At 34.8% G+C, this 19988-nt stretch overlaps 1 protein-coding gene across 6 annotated transcripts in view; it reads left to right on the forward strand.

Moving 5' to 3' along the window:
- Positions 1–19988, forward strand: part of LOC127430127 (teneurin-4-like) — a 443558-nt gene that overhangs the window by 399730 nt on the left and 23840 nt on the right. For all 6 annotated transcript variants that reach the window (XM_051679634.1, XM_051679635.1, XM_051679636.1 and 3 more), the window contains 3 exons: positions 4150–5027; positions 9869–10041; positions 16746–16981. In XM_051679634.1, the coding sequence (XP_051535594.1) occupies positions 4150–5027; positions 9869–10041; positions 16746–16981 (1287 nt within the window). The remainder of the gene's footprint in view (positions 1–4149; positions 5028–9868; positions 10042–16745; positions 16982–19988) is intronic.

The following is a 19988-nucleotide window of genomic DNA, read 5'->3' on the forward strand; positions in this document are numbered from 1 at the left end:
TATATTTGTAATATTAAAAATATTTGATAATATTTGTAAGTCAAAATAATTTTTTGTGGTAATCACCAGTATTCCACAAATGCTGTCGATTGAGCTTAACTTGTATTGATCCCAGAATATTCTGACTTGTACTAAGCACGGACCATTCCTTTAAGCATCATTCAAAAAAATGGATGGATAATTAGCATGAAAGTTTTTGCAATGTTTATGATTTAGTTTGTGTGTCATTTTTTTTTTTTTTTTTTTTTTAAAGATTAGATGTCTGCACAAATTTGACAATTCAAATAGAACGCATTGCTTTGCAAATAATACAGTCACAGGTCTATTCTACACTACTGTAACGGAAGACCATGTCTTATGACTTAAATCCCTCCTCCTTGATAAGAAAAGTTGATGTCACGTTCTGTGTGTGGTGTAGGTTTTAGCGTGGGGTACGTATCACTTACCAATATCGAAAAAAACATGGTGACTCAGTTTGCCAGTGCCAGTCTTCTATCTTCTGGTCTAACTGTGACCTAATCGTATCTTAAAATCAATGCTTGGTACTACTGTGACCAATAGATTACTGCAGACTAAGAGGCAGTTTTGATGTAAATCAGCTCAGGGTGCAGGGATCATTTTCAGGAGTGAGAGCAGGGTGGTGTATTGAGTGTACCCTCGGGTCTTTAGTGACCCGGCATGCAAATGGATCTACAAAATGCCCAGATAGTGTAAAATCTTCAAAGCATTTTCTAGACAATTAGAAAATAATAGAATAGAATATAAAGTGTTCTGTTATATTTGGACATCTTAAGCGACACGTTGTAATAATAAAAAATTAAAAAAAATACAATAATAAAAAAATTATATAGATATTAATTAATCATAAAATATGATTTATGGAAGAGCAAATATATATTGAAAAACTATTACATATATTGGGTCACTAATGACCTTATACACTTTTGTTAATTAAGCAGTTAAAAAAATATATATTAAAATTTAATATATATATATATATATATATATATATATATATATATATATATATATATATATATATATATTTATTGTTACAGTGTTCATAAGAGAAAAGTTGAGGAGTACTAAATGGGAGCAAAATGCCAAAAACAAATTATGAATGAGATCCTGGGTCACAAAAGACCCAAGGTATGCCCTTAAGGGTTAAATCATTATTTGATTAGACTGCTAAAATTTGACATTTGACATTTTGCCAAGTAAAATTGATAACTGGACACCACTCAATGAACTAAACACCCAACATAATTAGGTAATGGGACCAAAATGTAGCAAACTAGCATTTATTGTTTACTGCTGTTGAAGTTTATTGTTGCATAATACTGTTTCACATGCTATTTAACAATAGTCTGCAGTATACTGTAAACAATTTGTTGGCATTTCATTCAGAACATAACCATTCACTTCAAGCCTAAACATAACCCAATGTAAAATAACGTTTTTTAAAAACGTAACGCCACTTTTAGTCGACTCTCCTAGCAAAACGTTTCTCTGTCTCTTAAATTATAAATGGTCAAATGTAGGACCAAATTAGTGTCTGATTCGCTTCTAATATTTTTAATGATAGGCTCAGCTTGGTAGCTTTTTTTGTCTATTCTCTCAGTGCATTAACTCCATCTTTTAATCAGCCAGCCTTGTTAACATGCCAAGAACTCTATTGAAATAGGACACATCATATCCGGACCCTCAGAAAGCGATTATAGTCCCCCAGTGCATAAAAGACCTGCGCAAATTCGCCAGATTCAGACATTTCTTTGTGTTAAAAGCCTGCTGCATTATTTCCAGAACAATAAGTCATAATTTAGGCTGCTGGGCAGAAAGCAGCGCTCCTGTTTGATTAGTGTGCCACGTTTTGTTTCGAAGGTCCTTTTCCCCCACTGCAGTCTCTCTCCATTATGAAATGAGTAACCCAAAGCCAGAAAGAGACATCCATGTGGTGGGCTGACACATATGGGGAAAGTGTGTTTAGGTGTCTTGAGTCCTCACAATCATTTTTTCCCTGCTGTGATGCTTTTAATCTGATCATTTGACTCACTTTTTCTCCCCAGCCTATTGTCTTATCGCCACACATCAGGAAAATCATTCTATTGTTTTGTGTGTAAGACTGGTATCCCAATTCAACGTCCTTTTTTAACGTCCATGTTTATCAGATAAACGGCTTTTAAATTGAAGTTTCTTTGTCATCTGAAGCTGAAATGAAATCTGCCTATGCTTAGGGCTGGCAGGATGGCTGTTGAAAAATGTGTTCTAGTAGAGTTTTTGTGTAGATTTTTTTGCACAGCAATCACAGCCTAGGACGTGGCCTTATTTTTTGGTGTGTGCTCCAAAAGCATTCCAAATAAAAGTTCCAAATATAAAGAGAAAAATATCCAATGTGAAGAAGTACCTTTAACACACTGAATTATCCAAAATGGGCAATAATTAGAGTTGGGAAAAAATATAGATTTTCTGATTATGGCGATCTCCATTTGAATATTGAATTTGATTTGATATCGATTCTTAAATCCCAAGATCAATCTTTTACTCTATGCGCAATTCTCTACCACAGTGACAGAAAATCACTCGCATTTGCAATAAAATTTTACTCTATGTGAATAAAATGTATATATTTGGAAACTGGCTGGTTAATGTTTACATTTCACTCACATAATTATGTAACTTAGTGGGGAAGTATTCAGCAGCGAGATCCTTTCATAGCACGTTGAGAGTAAAAATTGTTCAGTGTAACGTGTGTCCAAAGACAAGATCCAAGCAACCCATTTGTCATTGATAACAAAAAATAAACATTTAATTCTAATTGGGCATAGCACAGATGAGGTAAAGCCATTCAAGTTTTCTACAGATGCTTTTTACAGAAATGCTTTTTTTTTGGTTAAAAAGACAGTACCGGTTTTAGCATGTGTTCAACAAATCAATGTAAATACTTACAGATTACAAATTACAAATAGTACAGATTATTCAATTAAACAAATATGTTACAAAAAAATTATATATGAAATATCTTATTTTTTGATTGAATACATTCATTTGTTCATTTTTAAAAAGCAGAAATGTGACCAAAATGATGAAAAAGTAATAAAATATAATTAGTAAAATTAATATTTTCCTAATGTACCTAGTTAGAAGGTCCCCTTGTATAATTAACAGCATTAGCTAAAAGATCATTTCTTTCATATGTAAGCAAAAGGGACATTATAACTTAAATATACCCATTTGAACTGATATCGAATCGGAATCTAATTGAATCAGGAAAACTGTATCAATACCCAGCCCTAGCATTTATGGTTATTTTAATTATTAAAGTGTAATATAATGTATATGATTATTGAATATATATATATATTGTTTTTCACAATTCCTGACATGTAATCATAGCAAACATTCTTGAGAAGATTGTCTTAAGAAGAGACAATGATTTATTTCAGCTTTTATTTCTTTCATCACATTCCAAGTGGGTCAGAAGTTTACATACACTTAGTTATTGTTTGGTAGCATTGCCTTTAAATTGTTAAACTTGGGTCAAACGTTTTGGGTAGCCGTTCACAAGCTTCTCACAATAAGTTGCTGGAATTTTGGCCCATTCCTCCAGACAGAACTGGTGTAACTGAGTCAGGTTTGTAGGCCACCTTGCTCGCACACTCTTTTTCAGTTCTGCCCACAAAGTTTCTATCGGATTAGGTCAGGGCTTTGTGATGGCCACTCCAATACTTTGACTTTGTTGTCCTTAAGCCATTTTGCCACAACTTTGGAGGTTTGCTTGGGGTCATTGTCCATTTGGAAGACCCATTTGCAACCGAGCTTTAACTTCCTGTATATATTATACAGTATACAGTATACAGGTATATATACATATATACTGTATATAACTGTAAATTATTTTATACAGTTACTGTGATATAAAATTACTCATGCTGTGATATAAGATTTTGGTCATACTGCCCACTCCAACATATGGTTAATGCACACTATTCTTATCTTGTATGATTTCTTGGCTGTACCATGGTGTTTGCTTTATTATTAATGAAAAATCTGTTGTTTTAATTTTCATTTCAGCCCATGATAAATGTTACCTAACAAATTAATATTTTCTTTATGTTGGCCTATAACAATGTTTTCTTCTTGCCCCAATAGGTGCGTCTGGAATGGCCTACTGACCTGGCCGTGAGCACGATGGACAATTCACTTTATGTACTGGACAACAACGTGGTTCTGCAGATCTCTGAGAACCATCAAGTGAGAATTGTGGCCGGGAGGCCGATGCACTGCCAGGTTCCCGGCCTAGATCACTTCCTCGTTAGCAAAGTCGCCATCCACGCCACCTTGGAATCTGCCAACGCTCTCGCCGTGTCCCACAATGGCATACTTTACATCGCAGAATCAGACGAGAAGAAGATTAACCGTGTACGACAGGTCTCTACCAATGGGGAGATCTCGCTGGTTGCTGGCGCCCCTAGTGGCTGCGACTGCAAAAATGATGCAAACTGCGACTGCTATTCTAGTGATGATGGTTATGCTAAGGACGGCAAACTAAATGCACCCTCCTCATTGGCAGTCTCACCTGATGGAGAACTCTTCATTGCTGACCTGGGTAACATACGAATCCGGTATGTAAGGAGAAATAAACCATTCCTAAACCCACTAAACATGTATGAGGTGTCCTCGCCGATTGACGACGAACTCTACTTGTTTGACGTAAACGGCAGCCATATATACACTCAAAGCCTGACCACTGGAGACTACCTGTACAACTTGACCTACTCTGGAGAAGGTGACCTGAGCAGCATCACAGACAAGAATAAGAACAAAGTGACTATCCGCAGAGACACAACAGGACTGCCGCTTTGGCTGATGGGTCCTGATGGCCAAACCTTCTGGTTCACTATTGGAACTAATAATGCATTGAAGAGCGTTGCCACCCAGGGTCAAGAGATAGCCATGATGACTTATCACGGAAGCTCAGGACTGCTAGCCACTAAGAGCAATCAAGATGGGTGGACAACCTTCTATGAGTGAGTATACTAATAATTTACTCCTATACTAAAGACAGCCCACTGTTCCATGGGGTATCCAATGCACAAAACTTTGTACTGAGATGGCCAGTTTTACCAGATGTTGCTCATTCAAATCGAATGTTAAACTAGATGATACCTAAATCCTAGAGTTGATTAGGAAGGTTTGATGTTAAAATATTTTCTCACAAAACAGTTTAATCCAATAGGAAAAAGAGGAGTGTAAAAAACAAGGGAAACCGGTTTTGAAAACAGTCATTATTTTTGCGATTTCTTTTTGGACATTAATGGTGCAGAAACTATACCATAGATCAAATAGTGAATCAAATATCATAATCTTATATAAAAGTCTTAAATATACTTTATATACTGTATACATACAGTGTGTGTGTGTGTGTGTGTGTGTGTGTGTGTGTGTGTGTGTTGTGTGTGTGTGTGTGTGTGTGAATATATACAGTGCATCCGGAAAGTATTCACAGCGCTTCACTTTTTCCACATTTTGTTATGTTACAGCCTTATTCCAAAATGGATTAAATTCATTATTTTCCTCAAAATTCTACAAACAATACCCCATAATGTCAACGAAAAGAAGTTTGTTTGAAATCTTTGCAAATATATTAAAAATAAAAAACTAAAAAAATCACATGTACATAAGTATTGTGCTACACTCCTTTTATACCTGTATGTCCGGGGGAGTGGCATGCAAATTCCACTCGCCAATTCTTATTGGTCTTTTCTCAAAGATCTGAGGTGTTCGGGGCTCTCAAGAGCGACCCCTAGTGTCACTACATCGAAACAACATCGAGTGAGTGACAGAAGGGGAAATACAAATATCAATTAAAATTTTGCATTTGCCCATAGGACCACCCATTTTTTGGAACTCTGTCAACAGTGTTTGTGGCATGCTGTTGAATACCACATAAAGTTATATCGACACCACTCAATTTGTACAAACACAACAGAAAATGTGTTTACAATAATGTATTTATGCACAGCATATTTTATTAGCATAATTATTTTTATTTGACCTTGACTGTAGGGAAAACTCAAATTTGAACATTCAAAACTATTCACACAAAAATGTTTAGCTTGCAGTGTTTATTTAAAGTACAAATGCTGCAGATTTGATAAGACACAGTAAATGATTCTAGATAACCTACCAATTGTCGCCCTGAGCAGTTCTAAACAAGCGCACTTTTTTGTCAGGTCCCATGCTGTCATATAATTTGTGTAATCCCCCTTTGCCAAATGAACAAATGGCAAGCGAAGTACATTTGCTCAATAATTGCAATTAGAAGCAGAAAAAAGCAATAATTGCCATCAGGAATAGTTACTCTGTTGTTTTTTCTTTCATAAGCAATTAGATCCGTCCTTTCCCTTGGGCAGCATGGAGTCGTCTTTGTGATAAATAAAGCTAGGTTCTTTTTTTCTTTTCTTCTTTTTTTTTTGTGCAATTTGTTTAATTTCATTTTGCATAATGAACTTTGGAGGTCATGCTGTCATCTGAGGGTTAAAGTCACAGTTTTTTTCCTGCACTAGAACAGAGTGGGCCAAACAGTTTATCTGCACACTCCAACGCACAGCACATGCGGTTTATCATCTCTGCCACCTGAATTCATTAAGTCCCTGTGATGCGTGTTTGCCTGCGGACGCTACATCAGCCAGGACTCACACGGGAACTGTACGCTGAGTAGCACAAGCATAACAAAGACATCTGTTATGATGTCCATCTATTCAACTTTGGATGGAACTTGCTGTGTTGTTGTGCATACTAAGGGACTATTTTGTGTAGGGTTGGGAAATGAGAACTTATTCAGAATCGGTTCTGTTTTTAAAAATAATGGAAATGAATGATTTTCATGATGTTCAGATTCATTAACGTTTCTGGAACATTTGTATACTTCCACTGATGTAATTAAATATGCATTGGTGCTACCTTGAACTTAAAACAGTGCGTGACTTATTTTCTGTCGGCTGTAAATGAGAATGAACAATCAACTTTCTAACTTTGCGTGATTTATTGATTCCTGTGATAAAAAGTATTTCTAATTGCACTTTTTATGGAATAAACACTGCTTCTGTGCATTTATATTGAATAGATACCAAGATACCAAAACTAAATCCTAGATATGAGTTTACAATAGGAGACAAAGACGATGATGGTGCCAGATGAAATACATTTGAAAACATGTATGTGTAATAGACCGTTTGTTCAAATTGTGTAAAACAATTTATTTCTGATTAGTTATTGCTGTTCTGTTATTAACATTCTGTCATGGCAACCATCGATAATTTTAGGAATTCACACCAGCATTTAAATGCGATTGTCACTCCCAAAACTTGTGTGTGGCCAAAGAATCATTAAGGAAACAGATTTGTTTAGTGAATTGGATCAGAATCAGAATCAGTATTGGAACCAAGAATCATACAGGGCCCTATTTTAAGAGCACTGGCGCTAAGTGCTGCCATAAGTCATAAGTGCAAAGTCAATGGTCATGGCCATGAAGTTTTGGTATTTTCGTGTCAAGTCTAGGCACAAGTGGGTTTGGCGAAATCACGCCCGCAATGCGCTAATGGGCCGGGATTAAGTCCAATATAATTTTGAGGTTCTTCTCCATTTATTGCACCATCTGCGTCCTATAAAGTCCATTCCTTGTCAAGCACAAGCTACATAAACAAAGACAGCACATTCATAACAAGCTGGTAGTGTAAACGGACTATATGCAATGAATTAGAAGAACAGAAATATGGAAACGCTCCTTTTTTTATGCCTAGAAACTTTTATTCACGTCAGGATTTGGATTTACGCTACGTTAAATCATAGGGAATGGAAGTATTATTAATAATGTTCATCTACTGACACACAAATCATGGCTAGCATTAATGGTGATTGTATCGACACTCACTTCACTTCTACCAGTCGATTTTGATGTTGAACAATTAAATTAACTTACTGAAACACAAAAAAATTAAACCGAAAATATTGAAATTACACTTTAACAAAATGAAAATATAGTCAAAATAATGAAATGGTAAAATAAATCTAACCAAATCTAAACATTTTATCCTCTCCAACTTCTTTCACTGGCACCCTTTACAGTAACTTAATTACTGTACTCCATGACATCAGGTGGAAAAATACCAATACAAGTTAGATCATAAATACAATTAGCAATAGCAAATAGCAAGAATTAAAATAAACTATGACCAGTAGATAGTTTAACACAAATCTCAATAATTATTTTTGTTTTGTTTTTTTGTTTTGTTTCATAAGATGGCTACAACTCTTATTGCCAGGGATATAAATGGATGTTCCACTATATTTTCAGAGTTTGGACATGAACTTTATTACCACCTGCTGGTGGAATCTCCAAACTGCAAATGCATGAACTGAATTTAGATTTTGCATTGAAAACAGACCTGCTTTTGGCCTGTCTTAGCGCAATGACATATCTCTTTTAGGAAAATAGCAAATTGCCCTTTGCACCACTTCATTAACATAAAATACACCCACAGTTTGCGCACATACACCCACAGATAGCGCAAACACTCCCAACCATGGCCACTTGCACTTTCCACTGGCATGAAAACTGCACTTAGAATTAGCACTCTCACGAAAATTGGATAAGATGTAGCGCACAGTCGTAGCCCATAGCTCGTAACTCACGAAAATAGAGCCCTAAATTCCTTATCATTTCCATCTCAAATTCTGTTTCCTCTCATAGCTTGCTCTTGCGTTTTCTTAAAGTTTCTTTAAAAAGGTTGAAAGTGTTATAGAAGTACCAGAAAATGGCTAGGTTGCTTCAGCAATTTGTTTTTCATCTCACATTTGCTTTTATGGCACTATTGGTTAGGTTTAAGGTTTAGGGTTGCAAGGTCAGTTTTGTTGATTTAAAACTCGATAGAGCATTAACCTTAAAAACCTCATGTGTTTTGGAGAAAATGTAACTTGCTTTTAGCACCACACAGTGGATATTTGACCATGGCACTGCTGTGATACAACGTCATATTGTTTTACAAACTGGTGACTTAACTTACTGCTGTTTACCTTGGTTTTAGTGTGGCTTTATTTTCTGTAAATTTGTACATAGCTGTGCCTAACCAAAGGACAGATTATAACCTAAGATACACAATTTCAGTCATAACTAATTTTTTTAATGAAATGTGCAGTTACTGTATTTTGCATTTGCACACCAGAGTAGATTACTGCTCTAAAAGGAGATGTTTGGTCTTGGCCTGTTTCCCTCACTGAAATGAAACAGTCTTCACTTTCTCCATACTTAGCCTGCTGAGACAGAGCTCACGTGGATTCTGGCAAATAGAAAATAAGGGGCAGAAAGGAAAAAAGTCAAAGAAGAAAACAGGATAATTTACTTGCTTGCCAAAGAACAAAACAGAACTGCTGTGGGTCGGTGGCAGCCATTTTCTCCACTATTTTGTGGTCAACCCCCAACCTCCTTTCTTTGTCCCTATATGAAGCAACAGAAAAATAATTATACAATGAAAAGAGTTTTAGGGCGAGAATAAAGCGATGGACAAGAAAATGTATCACCAAAGATTTGGCCTCACCAAATGAACATGAAGGAGATTCCTTTTGTTCTCTAAATGGCACAGTGCATTTTCTCCAAAGAGAAGTTGGTCAAAATGCCTGTCTAACAAGAGATCATGTGCTCGAATCAAAATCAAAGTGTTGTGGCTTCTAATTCATGACAGTTAGCTTTGAAGCCATCTATGCACTAGTTTACTCTTAAATGTTGACAAAATATTTTTTTTTGCAGATATACTCTACTTGAGTGTGTTGATTGGTTCTTCAGTACAGAGTTCTCCTTTCTTCTTTAAAGGTATGACAACTACGGCCGGCTGACAAATGTGACCTACCCCACAGGCAGGGTGAGCAGCTACCGCACCGATTCTGACAGCACTGTGCGGGTACAAACCGACGGCTCTAACAAAGAGGACCTCAAGGTCACCACCAACCTCTCAGCCTCTGGAACATTCTACACACTCATGCAGGGTAAGAATATCTGTACAGCCCCTATTAAACTTAGGGACAATACTTTATCTCTGGGTTTAGACGTACTTGTAGTCTCAGAACCTTGATGCTGTGACTGCAATGCATTAAGTAATTACATCTAATTGAAATGCATTAAGTAAATACATCTAATATTAGTATTTTGGTAACATTTAACAATAAGGTTCTAAATGTTAACATTAACATTAATACATTGGTTACACTCCCCAAAAAAAAAAAAAAAAAAAAATATATATATATATATATATTTTACTGAACTTTATTCAGTCATGGTCAGTGGTTCCACATGTCTGAAATTATTTTTCTTAAATTAAAATTACCATGTAATTCCAATTTACATACCTCAAGCAGAGGGAACTCAACTGAATCAAGTACACCAAACAAAATTTAACATGTTAAAATAACTCAAATGAAACTCTTTTAGTGATATTCTAGCTTCTGACAGAAAATGTTAGCTTGCTAAATACATGCTGGTGAGAAGCAATACTGAGTGCAGCTTGGTCACTATGCTATGGTTAGCTCAGCAATTGCTCAATAATACTCAAAATGTATTTGCTCCACCAAAACTACAAAATAACTGAAATCCTTCTAAATCTCAACATAACAAACATTAAAGCACTTACAAGTCTCCCCCTTTATATTCAACTTGCACAAAGACACATAAAATAACACGTAATTGTAACATTTACTAACATTTGTAACATGTTGTCCCAACACAAATGGATTAGGTAAAGCTGACAAGACACTTTTTTTTTTTTTAAGTTGAATTAACTCAGGTAATTTAAGTTTCCTTGGTTGCATGATTTTGTTTTGAGTAATATGAACATGGGAGGAACTTTCAATAGTGAAAGTTCATTTTTCTGAGTGTATCATAAACTTACAATGAAAGGTAATTTTACATTATAAATACACTGTATATTTAACACCATTCATATTTTTATATTTGTTATTGTTAATTATAGATTACACTTCACAACTTTTAATGTTAAAAAATGTATTAGTGTATGTTGAAAATAACATTAAGCAACATATTAAATGCTGTAAGAGTAAAGGATTATTGATAGTTTCCATAAAAAAAAAAAGATAATAATAATAATCTGATCTTCCTTAAAAAAAGATACATTTATTTGAAAAGCTGATAATTAAGATATAAAGACTTATTCTTTAGAAAATATATATTATTGATGAAGTTAATTAATTTAGATTATTTTTCTTACCCCATTGGCATTTTTTTTTCTTCTCTTTTTAAGCATAAATCTAACCAATTTTGTTATTATTATTATTATTATTTTATTTTTATTTAATTATAAAGACATTTGTCAATGGGGTAAAAAAAAAAAACAACAAATAAAAAACAAAAACAATTTCAAGATGTAATCTCTAATTACAAGTATTATAATCTTGTAAACGTTGCTTCCCAAGTCAATTGATCTTTTTAAGAACATTTTTACCGGAAAACACGACAAAAATACTGATTAAAAATAATTTTTTGCAGCATAAGCATAGTGGCTTTCGGTTGTACAAACAAGATAACTTTTAGACAAAATTGTGTTTGTGAAAAGTAATTGGGGGTCCATTCACTATAAGCTACCCTCCTCTTGATTAAATCAATGAAGGGCTTTGGTTTTTTTTTTCTTCAAAAATATCCAAGACCGCCCACTCATGAAGACACAAGTCCAGATTGATTTCCTGCCCAACACTTTTCTTTGGTGCATCCCACTTTCTCCACTAAATGGCTGTTTATTCTGTCCGTCTCAGAAAACAAAATCTTAATCACTTTGGCCCGAGACAGAGGGGTGTGGTAGGGGTCAGGGCCGCTGTCCTAGCTTGTGATTTTCCTTGCATTCTTTGGTATTTTATATCCTGTTTTTCACCCAACCAAACACTCTATCGATTCCCAATAAATAGCTGTGAACTCCCAGTGCCCCACTCTATTTCCTCGGAGACTGTAAAGATTTTTTTGCGCTCCTGTGAGCATTTGATTTGAAGGGCCGCCCCTCCCCTGGGCTTTGATTGGTTTACTGATGACTGCATTTGAGGGAAGAGGAAGAGAGCTTAAAGAACTTTAATCCTAGACCAAACTAATGGTCACCTAGGCATGGCGACCTTGTCCCGGACATCTGCTGGAGGGAGAGAAAGAGGGTGCAGAGCCAAACTCTTTGCTGCTAATTAATTCACCATTGTCCGATTTGTAAATGGAAACCAGTTTGGCTGTAACACATACACAGTTTTGTGTGCACAATCTGGATGCACTCTGATATACATTTCTCGGAAGTAGTGACCTTGTGATGTTTATTGACTTTCCAAGGTTGTGTGCGTTCAATTTCCAGGTCATTCAGTCAGCCCCTTTTTTCAGGGCATGTATTTCATTCACCTGAATAATGCATCTGTAAAAGACAATGCACCAACATGAAATTCGTGTCGCAGAGCACCCTTAGAGATGCTTGTGAATATGACGTCACATCACCATTTCCAGCATAGCTTATTCACTAGCTTGTAGTATTCAGAGAGGAGATGGACCACTCATAGAAAAAAAAAAAAGAAAAAAAAAAGAATTGGAGAAATTAAATGCTCAATATGGTGGCTGTAGGTATAGAAATCCCTCTTCTGAGTTAAAAGCCAATTCTCTTTAGCCAAAAACATACTTTATGCAAGTATGCGAATGCCGGCATGAATGTTTGGTCAGTGCATTACAAGCGTACAGTCTTTTTCACCATACTTAGCATGTGTTCTTGCATTACTATGGTGGTAACGTCAATACTCAATAGGGTGATAGACTTACCTTCAAATGTGTATACCATTAAATTGGATGTGTTATTACTCAAGTAGCTAAACATATCTGTAAAACCTAACTTGCTAAGCAAAGATTCTCTTGGCCTGAAAGAGAAAACTGACTGTAGAAGACATTAATGTGTGCTATAAAGCCCCTTGTGGCAACGTGGGACAGTAGCACATACTTGCGTTTGTTTTTAATTTTACTCTGACACCATTCAGAAAGAAACAACTTATGAAATTGAGCTTGCGTTTCGAAATCTATTCATACTACTTGCATGTATACCTAAAGAACATACTCTTTTACCAGCTGAGAAGTGCCTCCATCAAATACAGTATATCCTGAGACACTACACAGTTTTGGACACAGGGATAGTCATTTTGCCTCTTGATCACGCATGTGCATTAGCTGGCTCAACATGAAAAACTATGTTTTCAGCCTAATTTGAGCAAAACTTCCTCTTTTCCAGAATATTTATGGAAATGAATGTAAAAATGCTACAGTAAAAAACATTTAATTGGTTAACTGGTAGAATAGGAACTGTACTTGCATGACTTTGAAATAGTTGCCCGGGAGCATAACCAAGATGGCTGCCAAGTCAATATGTATGGTGAAAAATTCTATTTTATTTAACAATCTGTCAAATATTGTGTGAGGGGGTTTAGTGGAAAGGAGGAGGCGAGAACCGGCTTGACAACTTAAATAACAATTTATTAACCAAAAAACACAACCAAAACACACAACTAAAAACACACAGTACAGCTGTCTGCAATTCTCTCTCTCTCTCGAACTGTCGTCCCCGGCCGCCTTTATCCCTCGCGCGCCCCATCAGGCTGATTGGGGACCGGGTGTGTCTCATTCCAGCCCGGCCCCACCCTCCTCGGCTCTACATATTGTAAAAAAAAAAAAAAAAAAAAACATTTTACCTTATAGTTAATTGTGAAATTTTATATTATAATATGGTTTCTAGTATTAATTTTTTTTTTTTTACATTTCTATTAAAAAGTGGTTTTAGTATGATTTATTGTACCTTATAGTTAATGGTGGAATTTTAATTATAATATAATATAATGTAATATTATATAAATATAAACAGGAAATCGATGAAATTGAGACAGTTTCAACCTGGTCTCATAGAATGCACGTTACTCTATATACATTTTTGCAAACTGACTTGTACGTGCCGCTTTCTACGTTTCGCTGCAGTTTTGTGGTAAAATGAACACTAGAGGCGCTACAGCATCTGTGTGGTTTAATCATTGTCACACAAATCATGAGTACAACTGGTAATTTTGATTTTATAAAAAAATATTTTCACTCTATTGCTCACCTCCCGCTGTGTTATGATATCAAAACACTTTAACACATGACTTGAAATATACACTTATTCTTATTTCTTTAGCTTGCTTGGTAGCTCATCTGGTAGAATGTTAGACTTTGGACTTAACGGCCTATAAGTCCAGCCAAAGACGCACAAATGTTAGAGTGGCTTAGAAGTGTCACAAAATGACGTGGTTGCTTCAGTTAATGTGTTTTCTTTTTTATTTGCATTTGCATTTTAAAACACTATCAGTTAGGGTTAGATGTTTGTTAAGGGTAAGAATTTCTGTTTTGATAAACTTTCATTTATCTTTTCGGGCACTATTGGTTAGGTTTAGGGTAAAGTTGTAGGTTAGGGAGGTATGTTTCACTTATTAAAACCTCCATCTAAAATTCACCTTAAAAACTTTGTCTGATTACAACCTCATTTTGCTTGTTTTTGGCACCCCCCGCTGAACATTTCACTTGAAAATTGCAGCCAAACGTGTAATGAAGCGTGTACTTTCAGTTTTGCAAAAACATTGCAATGCTCACTTAAATTTCATGAGTCTAGGCTGGACAATTTGGCTTCCCTTACATTGCCTGACTGATGCAGTCAACCGCCCCTCATCCACAGACCCTCCAGGCTTATTTTACTAATGCAGCAACTGGCTTACATAACTATCATACCCTCAGAGAGACAGACTGTTTGGTTTCCTGTCTGTGTGAGCTTGTGGCACATAATATTCTGATTTATACAAACCTGTCACCCACACATTGCCTAAGCCCCATCGTTTGCTTTTCATTGGTAGTCTTTAGTTCATCATATTAATTTATTATCTAAGTTAGTAAGATGACAGATTTACAGAAATCTGATACATGATAATATGTATAAAACACTCATAAATATATAAAATCATGATATACTGTATATGTCTATAAATAGTTTCACTGATTAAAAAAAGTCACATACTGTACTTGTACATACAGAATATGTAACATATGTTTTCCAAAATACTAGTAGAATTTAAATGTGTACATACAGTATATGCTGAGTTATATGAACTATAATTTTATATACTGTATATGTGTTCATATAAGACCATATATGAGGATAATATTAAGTTTTATTCTATATTGTATTCTAAAGTTTATTCTAAACATAATTTTGAGTTATATGAGTTTCTTATTCTTACTACATTGTAATTATATATATATATTTTTTTTATATATATATTATTATATATTAGAGATTTATTACGGTTGTCAATAGTTAAAATTTTCTTTTGAAATAATATTTTATAATCTTAAATATGATTTCTTAAATAATCTCTTTAAAAACAAATCTGAAACCTGTTTCAAAGTATATATTTATGGAGCTTCATATGTCTGTATGTTTAGACTGATGTTGTCTGTGACGGCTTTGACGAGTAATTAATTCCATTTGTGCAGTAATGAGAGTGTCATCAAAGCACTCACTGACATTTTATTGTTGGTAATGCCTTCTCTCTCTCCCTCTCCCCTGGTTTCTTTCCCTCTTTCTCTTTATCTCTTCTCATGTCCACCCACCTCTGTCTTTAACTGTCTTCCATTTTCTATGTCCCTCCAAAGCGCTATGCGAGACCACCTGGGGATGGAGATAGACAGTTTTAGATTTAGTTGCATCTCTTTTGCCACAGGCAGAGTGCCTCAACTATGATCACTTTCTTTCTGTCTCTCCACACCTATTTGGCTCTGTCTCTTTCTGTCTGCCATGGGCTACCCAAAGACTGAAACTTTACTTAAACTAGGCTTTGAAACATCACTATGTTTCATTGTCTGTCTGGTCTTGTTTAACAAACAAGTGTTAAAGTAAATTTGGCAGCCATTTTGAGAGAAATGGTCAACATAGCCAGAAATAGGTTACGACAGCGATTTATGTGCCACTAGCTGCATCAAACAGAATTAAAAAAATAATGACTCTAAATGACTCCAATGTCTCCAAGCAGGTTTCTTTAACACTCTCCCTAAAAAGCAAAAAAAAAAAAAAAAAAAAAGAGGACCTTCATGACAAGGTGTAAGGTTTTAAAATAAAATATTATATTTTGACATTTTGATGAAAGACACATTTTGTTCAGGTCAAATAGAGTAACTTTTTCTTGATAAAAGCTTGATATTCATGATTTCAAAAAAAAAAAAAAAAAAAAAATATATATATATATATATATATATATATATATATATATATATATATATATATATATATATATATATATATATAATTTTACCTTGAAAAATATGTTTCAAAATGTATGTGTATTCAAGTTGCAAGGAAAGCAAATAATTTAAATTGCGCTTAATGGTTACACCACTTGGCAAGTCGGTATTTTTTATTTTTTTTATTTTGTTGAAAAGCTATATTTTTTTAATTTTATTTTTTCAATAATGTATGAAACCAACATGAGCACAAAGATTACATTTCTATGAACTTGACACGTTACAAACTACATTTTAAATGATTTCATTCTTATTTTATTTTTATTTTTTTTACCTTGGAAAACCTTATTTTTCAATGACTCATATACAGTATGTGACAGGGATTTATTTATTTATTTAATTTGTCTTACAATCACAGATCAAGTCAAAAACAGCTACTATATTGGTCTGGATGGCTCATTGCGGCTGGTGTTGGCCAACGGCATGGAAGTGTCTCTTCACACGGAACCTCACCTGCTGTCAGGAACCGTCAACCCGACCATAAGCAAGAGGAATGTAACATTACCCATCGACAATGGGCTTAACCTGGTGGAGTGGAGACAACGCAAAGAACAGACTCGAGGACAGGTCGCAGTGTATGGACGCAGACTCAGGGTAAGACATTTAACATAATTTTTCCTAAAAATTCAGAGCCTTTAAATAATAAATCATTAATTATTAATTAATAAATATACTTTATAAATACATAAAATTAAATAAAAATTTAATAAATAATTAATTTGGAAAATTAACTCCACAGACACCATAAAATGTTACATGAAGTTTACAGAATTTTAGATAAATGTAATAATTTATGAGAGCCATCAATGCTTTTAAGATTCCCATCACTTTGTATAACATCAAATAACAGAAAATAGCTCCAAAGCTCTTTCTAAATAAGTTCAAAGTGACATAATCTGTTTGGTAACACCTCAGACATTTAAAATTGAACATCTTCATAAAAATAAACAAAAATATTTTTTTTTTATTTATTTATTATTAATTTTAACTATTCAAGATAATTAAAACATGATTTTAGTGTTTTTCTGTTATTTTAGCCAGAAAAAAAAGTCCTGTGAAATTTTCATTTGTGTGAGTACATTGTACTCAGAATATTAGATTTGTTTATTACCAGTTAACATTAAAAACTGTAGTGTATTAATTTTATTTCTTTATTATTAATTGTGTTTTATTTATGCTTATTTATTAATATGTATAAAATATTAATTTTGCTAAATTATACATTTTAATATACTGTGAACAAATTAATAATTATAACTTTGTCTCATTGCCTTAAATGTCATCACTAGCAATTTTATGTTATATTAATACTATATATTAATATTATATTATATATTAATATATACATTTATAAATTGTAATAAATGATTTGTATATTTTTATTAATATTTTAGTTTTATATTTAATACATATATTAATTGTGAAATGTTGAATTGCTCAATCATGGTTTGCAATCCTTGTGTGTGTATTCCCGCGGTCAGAATCTCACCAGGCCAAATAATTACACATGGACCGCAGCATCGGCTCGTCATCGGCATCTGCTCATCCTGGGTTTATTTTAGCGGGCACAGTTCCACGCCTCACAGTCACACCTCTCAAACATAACAGCTCATCTCAGCATCAAGACCCCTGTTCTGACAGTATTTGCCTCTCGATTATCACCTCTGTTGCCTCATCTCATTAGTCTCACAGTCACACTCGCTGAGTCTGTCCTTTAGAATGATCACTCTTTTTACCACTGGCCTGTAGCGTCTGGCCCGGCCTCACCGGTCAAGTAGCTGCCTACCAAGGTTGGTGTGTGTGTGCATGTGTTTGTGAGTATGGTCTATCCATCATGCAGCAGGCATGTTCCTGTGACCATGAGGGCTAGTGGTCAGTGCCTGGGGCAGGTTCGACTCCATCATGAACAAAACCCTGGGGGTTTCCCTACTGTATCACACCATCAGTCTGATGTCTTCATGATTCTTGACAGAATTCAGGGCTCAACAATAAGAATGGCCTGATGGCTCAGGGTCAGCATGAGAGCATTTTAGCCAATTGATGGAACTCTTACTTGCCATTCAAATGCTGCCTTCTCTTGATCAACTGATTAAAAATCTAATCAGTTATGTGTTGTAACTTGTTTGCTTTATATAAAAAAAAGAAAACTCAACATTTAATGAGTAAGCTAAATATGTTTCTTTTTGACCAGTGTTGGGTAAGTTATTTAAAAAAGTAATCCATTACAAGTTAAAGTTAAAGTGAAGTTTGGGGCCAGTGAAAATATCGACAGGGTAAATTTTAATCTGAACTTCTACAGCAGAAATAAAATCAGTTTTGTTGAGCACTGCAGCTTAGTGTTACTCCCACTTTCAATTCACAATTGGTTTCACCGATCATTCTGAAAATGACAGTGTGAAAGTGATAGAAAAGTATGAAATGTGTAACAAATCAACCCAATAGCAATTTACTTTGTAAGCTAGCAAGGCATAGGGTTTGCATAAGTAGAGGACGGGTAATAACAGAAACAATCAATCTACCTGACCCAGTTGGCATGGCTCGCCCGTACCTGTCCGCCTGTTCTACATCAATGGCCTCCTGCTAGTAATGGGACCATTTAAATGCCTCTGCAAGACGACCCATTTGTGATTTGAACCATAACTCCGACGTGAGCCAAGAACTTTGAATTTATTTAGCATAAATTGCTTTGCAGTGTTTCCAATTCTCTTTCTATTCCATTCTCTCTGAATAAGTAAACTTGTTCAGAGATTTAAACAGAAGGTCTTCCACCAGCTCGGTAGTAGAGATAATCAGAAAGTGCCATTTTGTCTACATTTGGTGGAGGATTTAAAAGAATTGTTCACCCCAAAAATAAAAGAAATTATGTCAACATCTTTTTAGGTTCCACAAAAAAGTAAAAAAGATAAATGAGGTTGGAACAACATGATGGGTCAGCATGTAGATGGCAGAATGTAAATTGTGGGGTGAAATAGTCCTGTTGTCTCTTAAAGGATAAAGGGGAGAGGGTCTTATGCCATGACCTTATGTATGGAGGGGCAGACTGTGGAAAACAGCATTGTACAGGTGTGATCCGAGGATCAATCCATGCTGAAATCATCGAGCGACCTTGAGTGACATGTCAAGTGATATTACGTGGGTGGATGAGTGGGTGAATGTGTGTCTGTGTGTATCAAAGTGTGTGAGTGGGTGGTGCTGTTGACTGAGAGAGTGTTTGTCAAGATGACATGAAGCCAAGAGAAATGAGGGCAGAATAGAAAGAGATTTTTGAATTGATACACTCACAAAAATTACCATGTTACAATGTGGGATTGCAATGACATTTTGGACTATAGTATTCTTTAAAGTAACAGAGTGCATATATACTGTATATAACTGTCACGCTTATCTCAAACTGTCATGCTTATCTCAAATTGTAAAATAATAGTTTATTTAACTTAAGCTTAATTTTTTACCATTCTTACTAGTTTTAATTAAGTTACCATTACTCTCTAAACCCTAAATTTGTCATTAATAAAAATATTTAAGTGGTCCTAATTAAACAGTACTTGAAATGTCACATTTTGGAATCATAACTCCTATATATATATGTTCTTTAAATTTT

This window comes from Myxocyprinus asiaticus, chromosome 39, assembly GCF_019703515.2.
Source record: "Myxocyprinus asiaticus isolate MX2 ecotype Aquarium Trade chromosome 39, UBuf_Myxa_2, whole genome shotgun sequence".
In the NCBI taxonomy this organism is placed as follows: Eukaryota; Metazoa; Chordata; class Actinopteri; order Cypriniformes; family Catostomidae; genus Myxocyprinus; species Myxocyprinus asiaticus.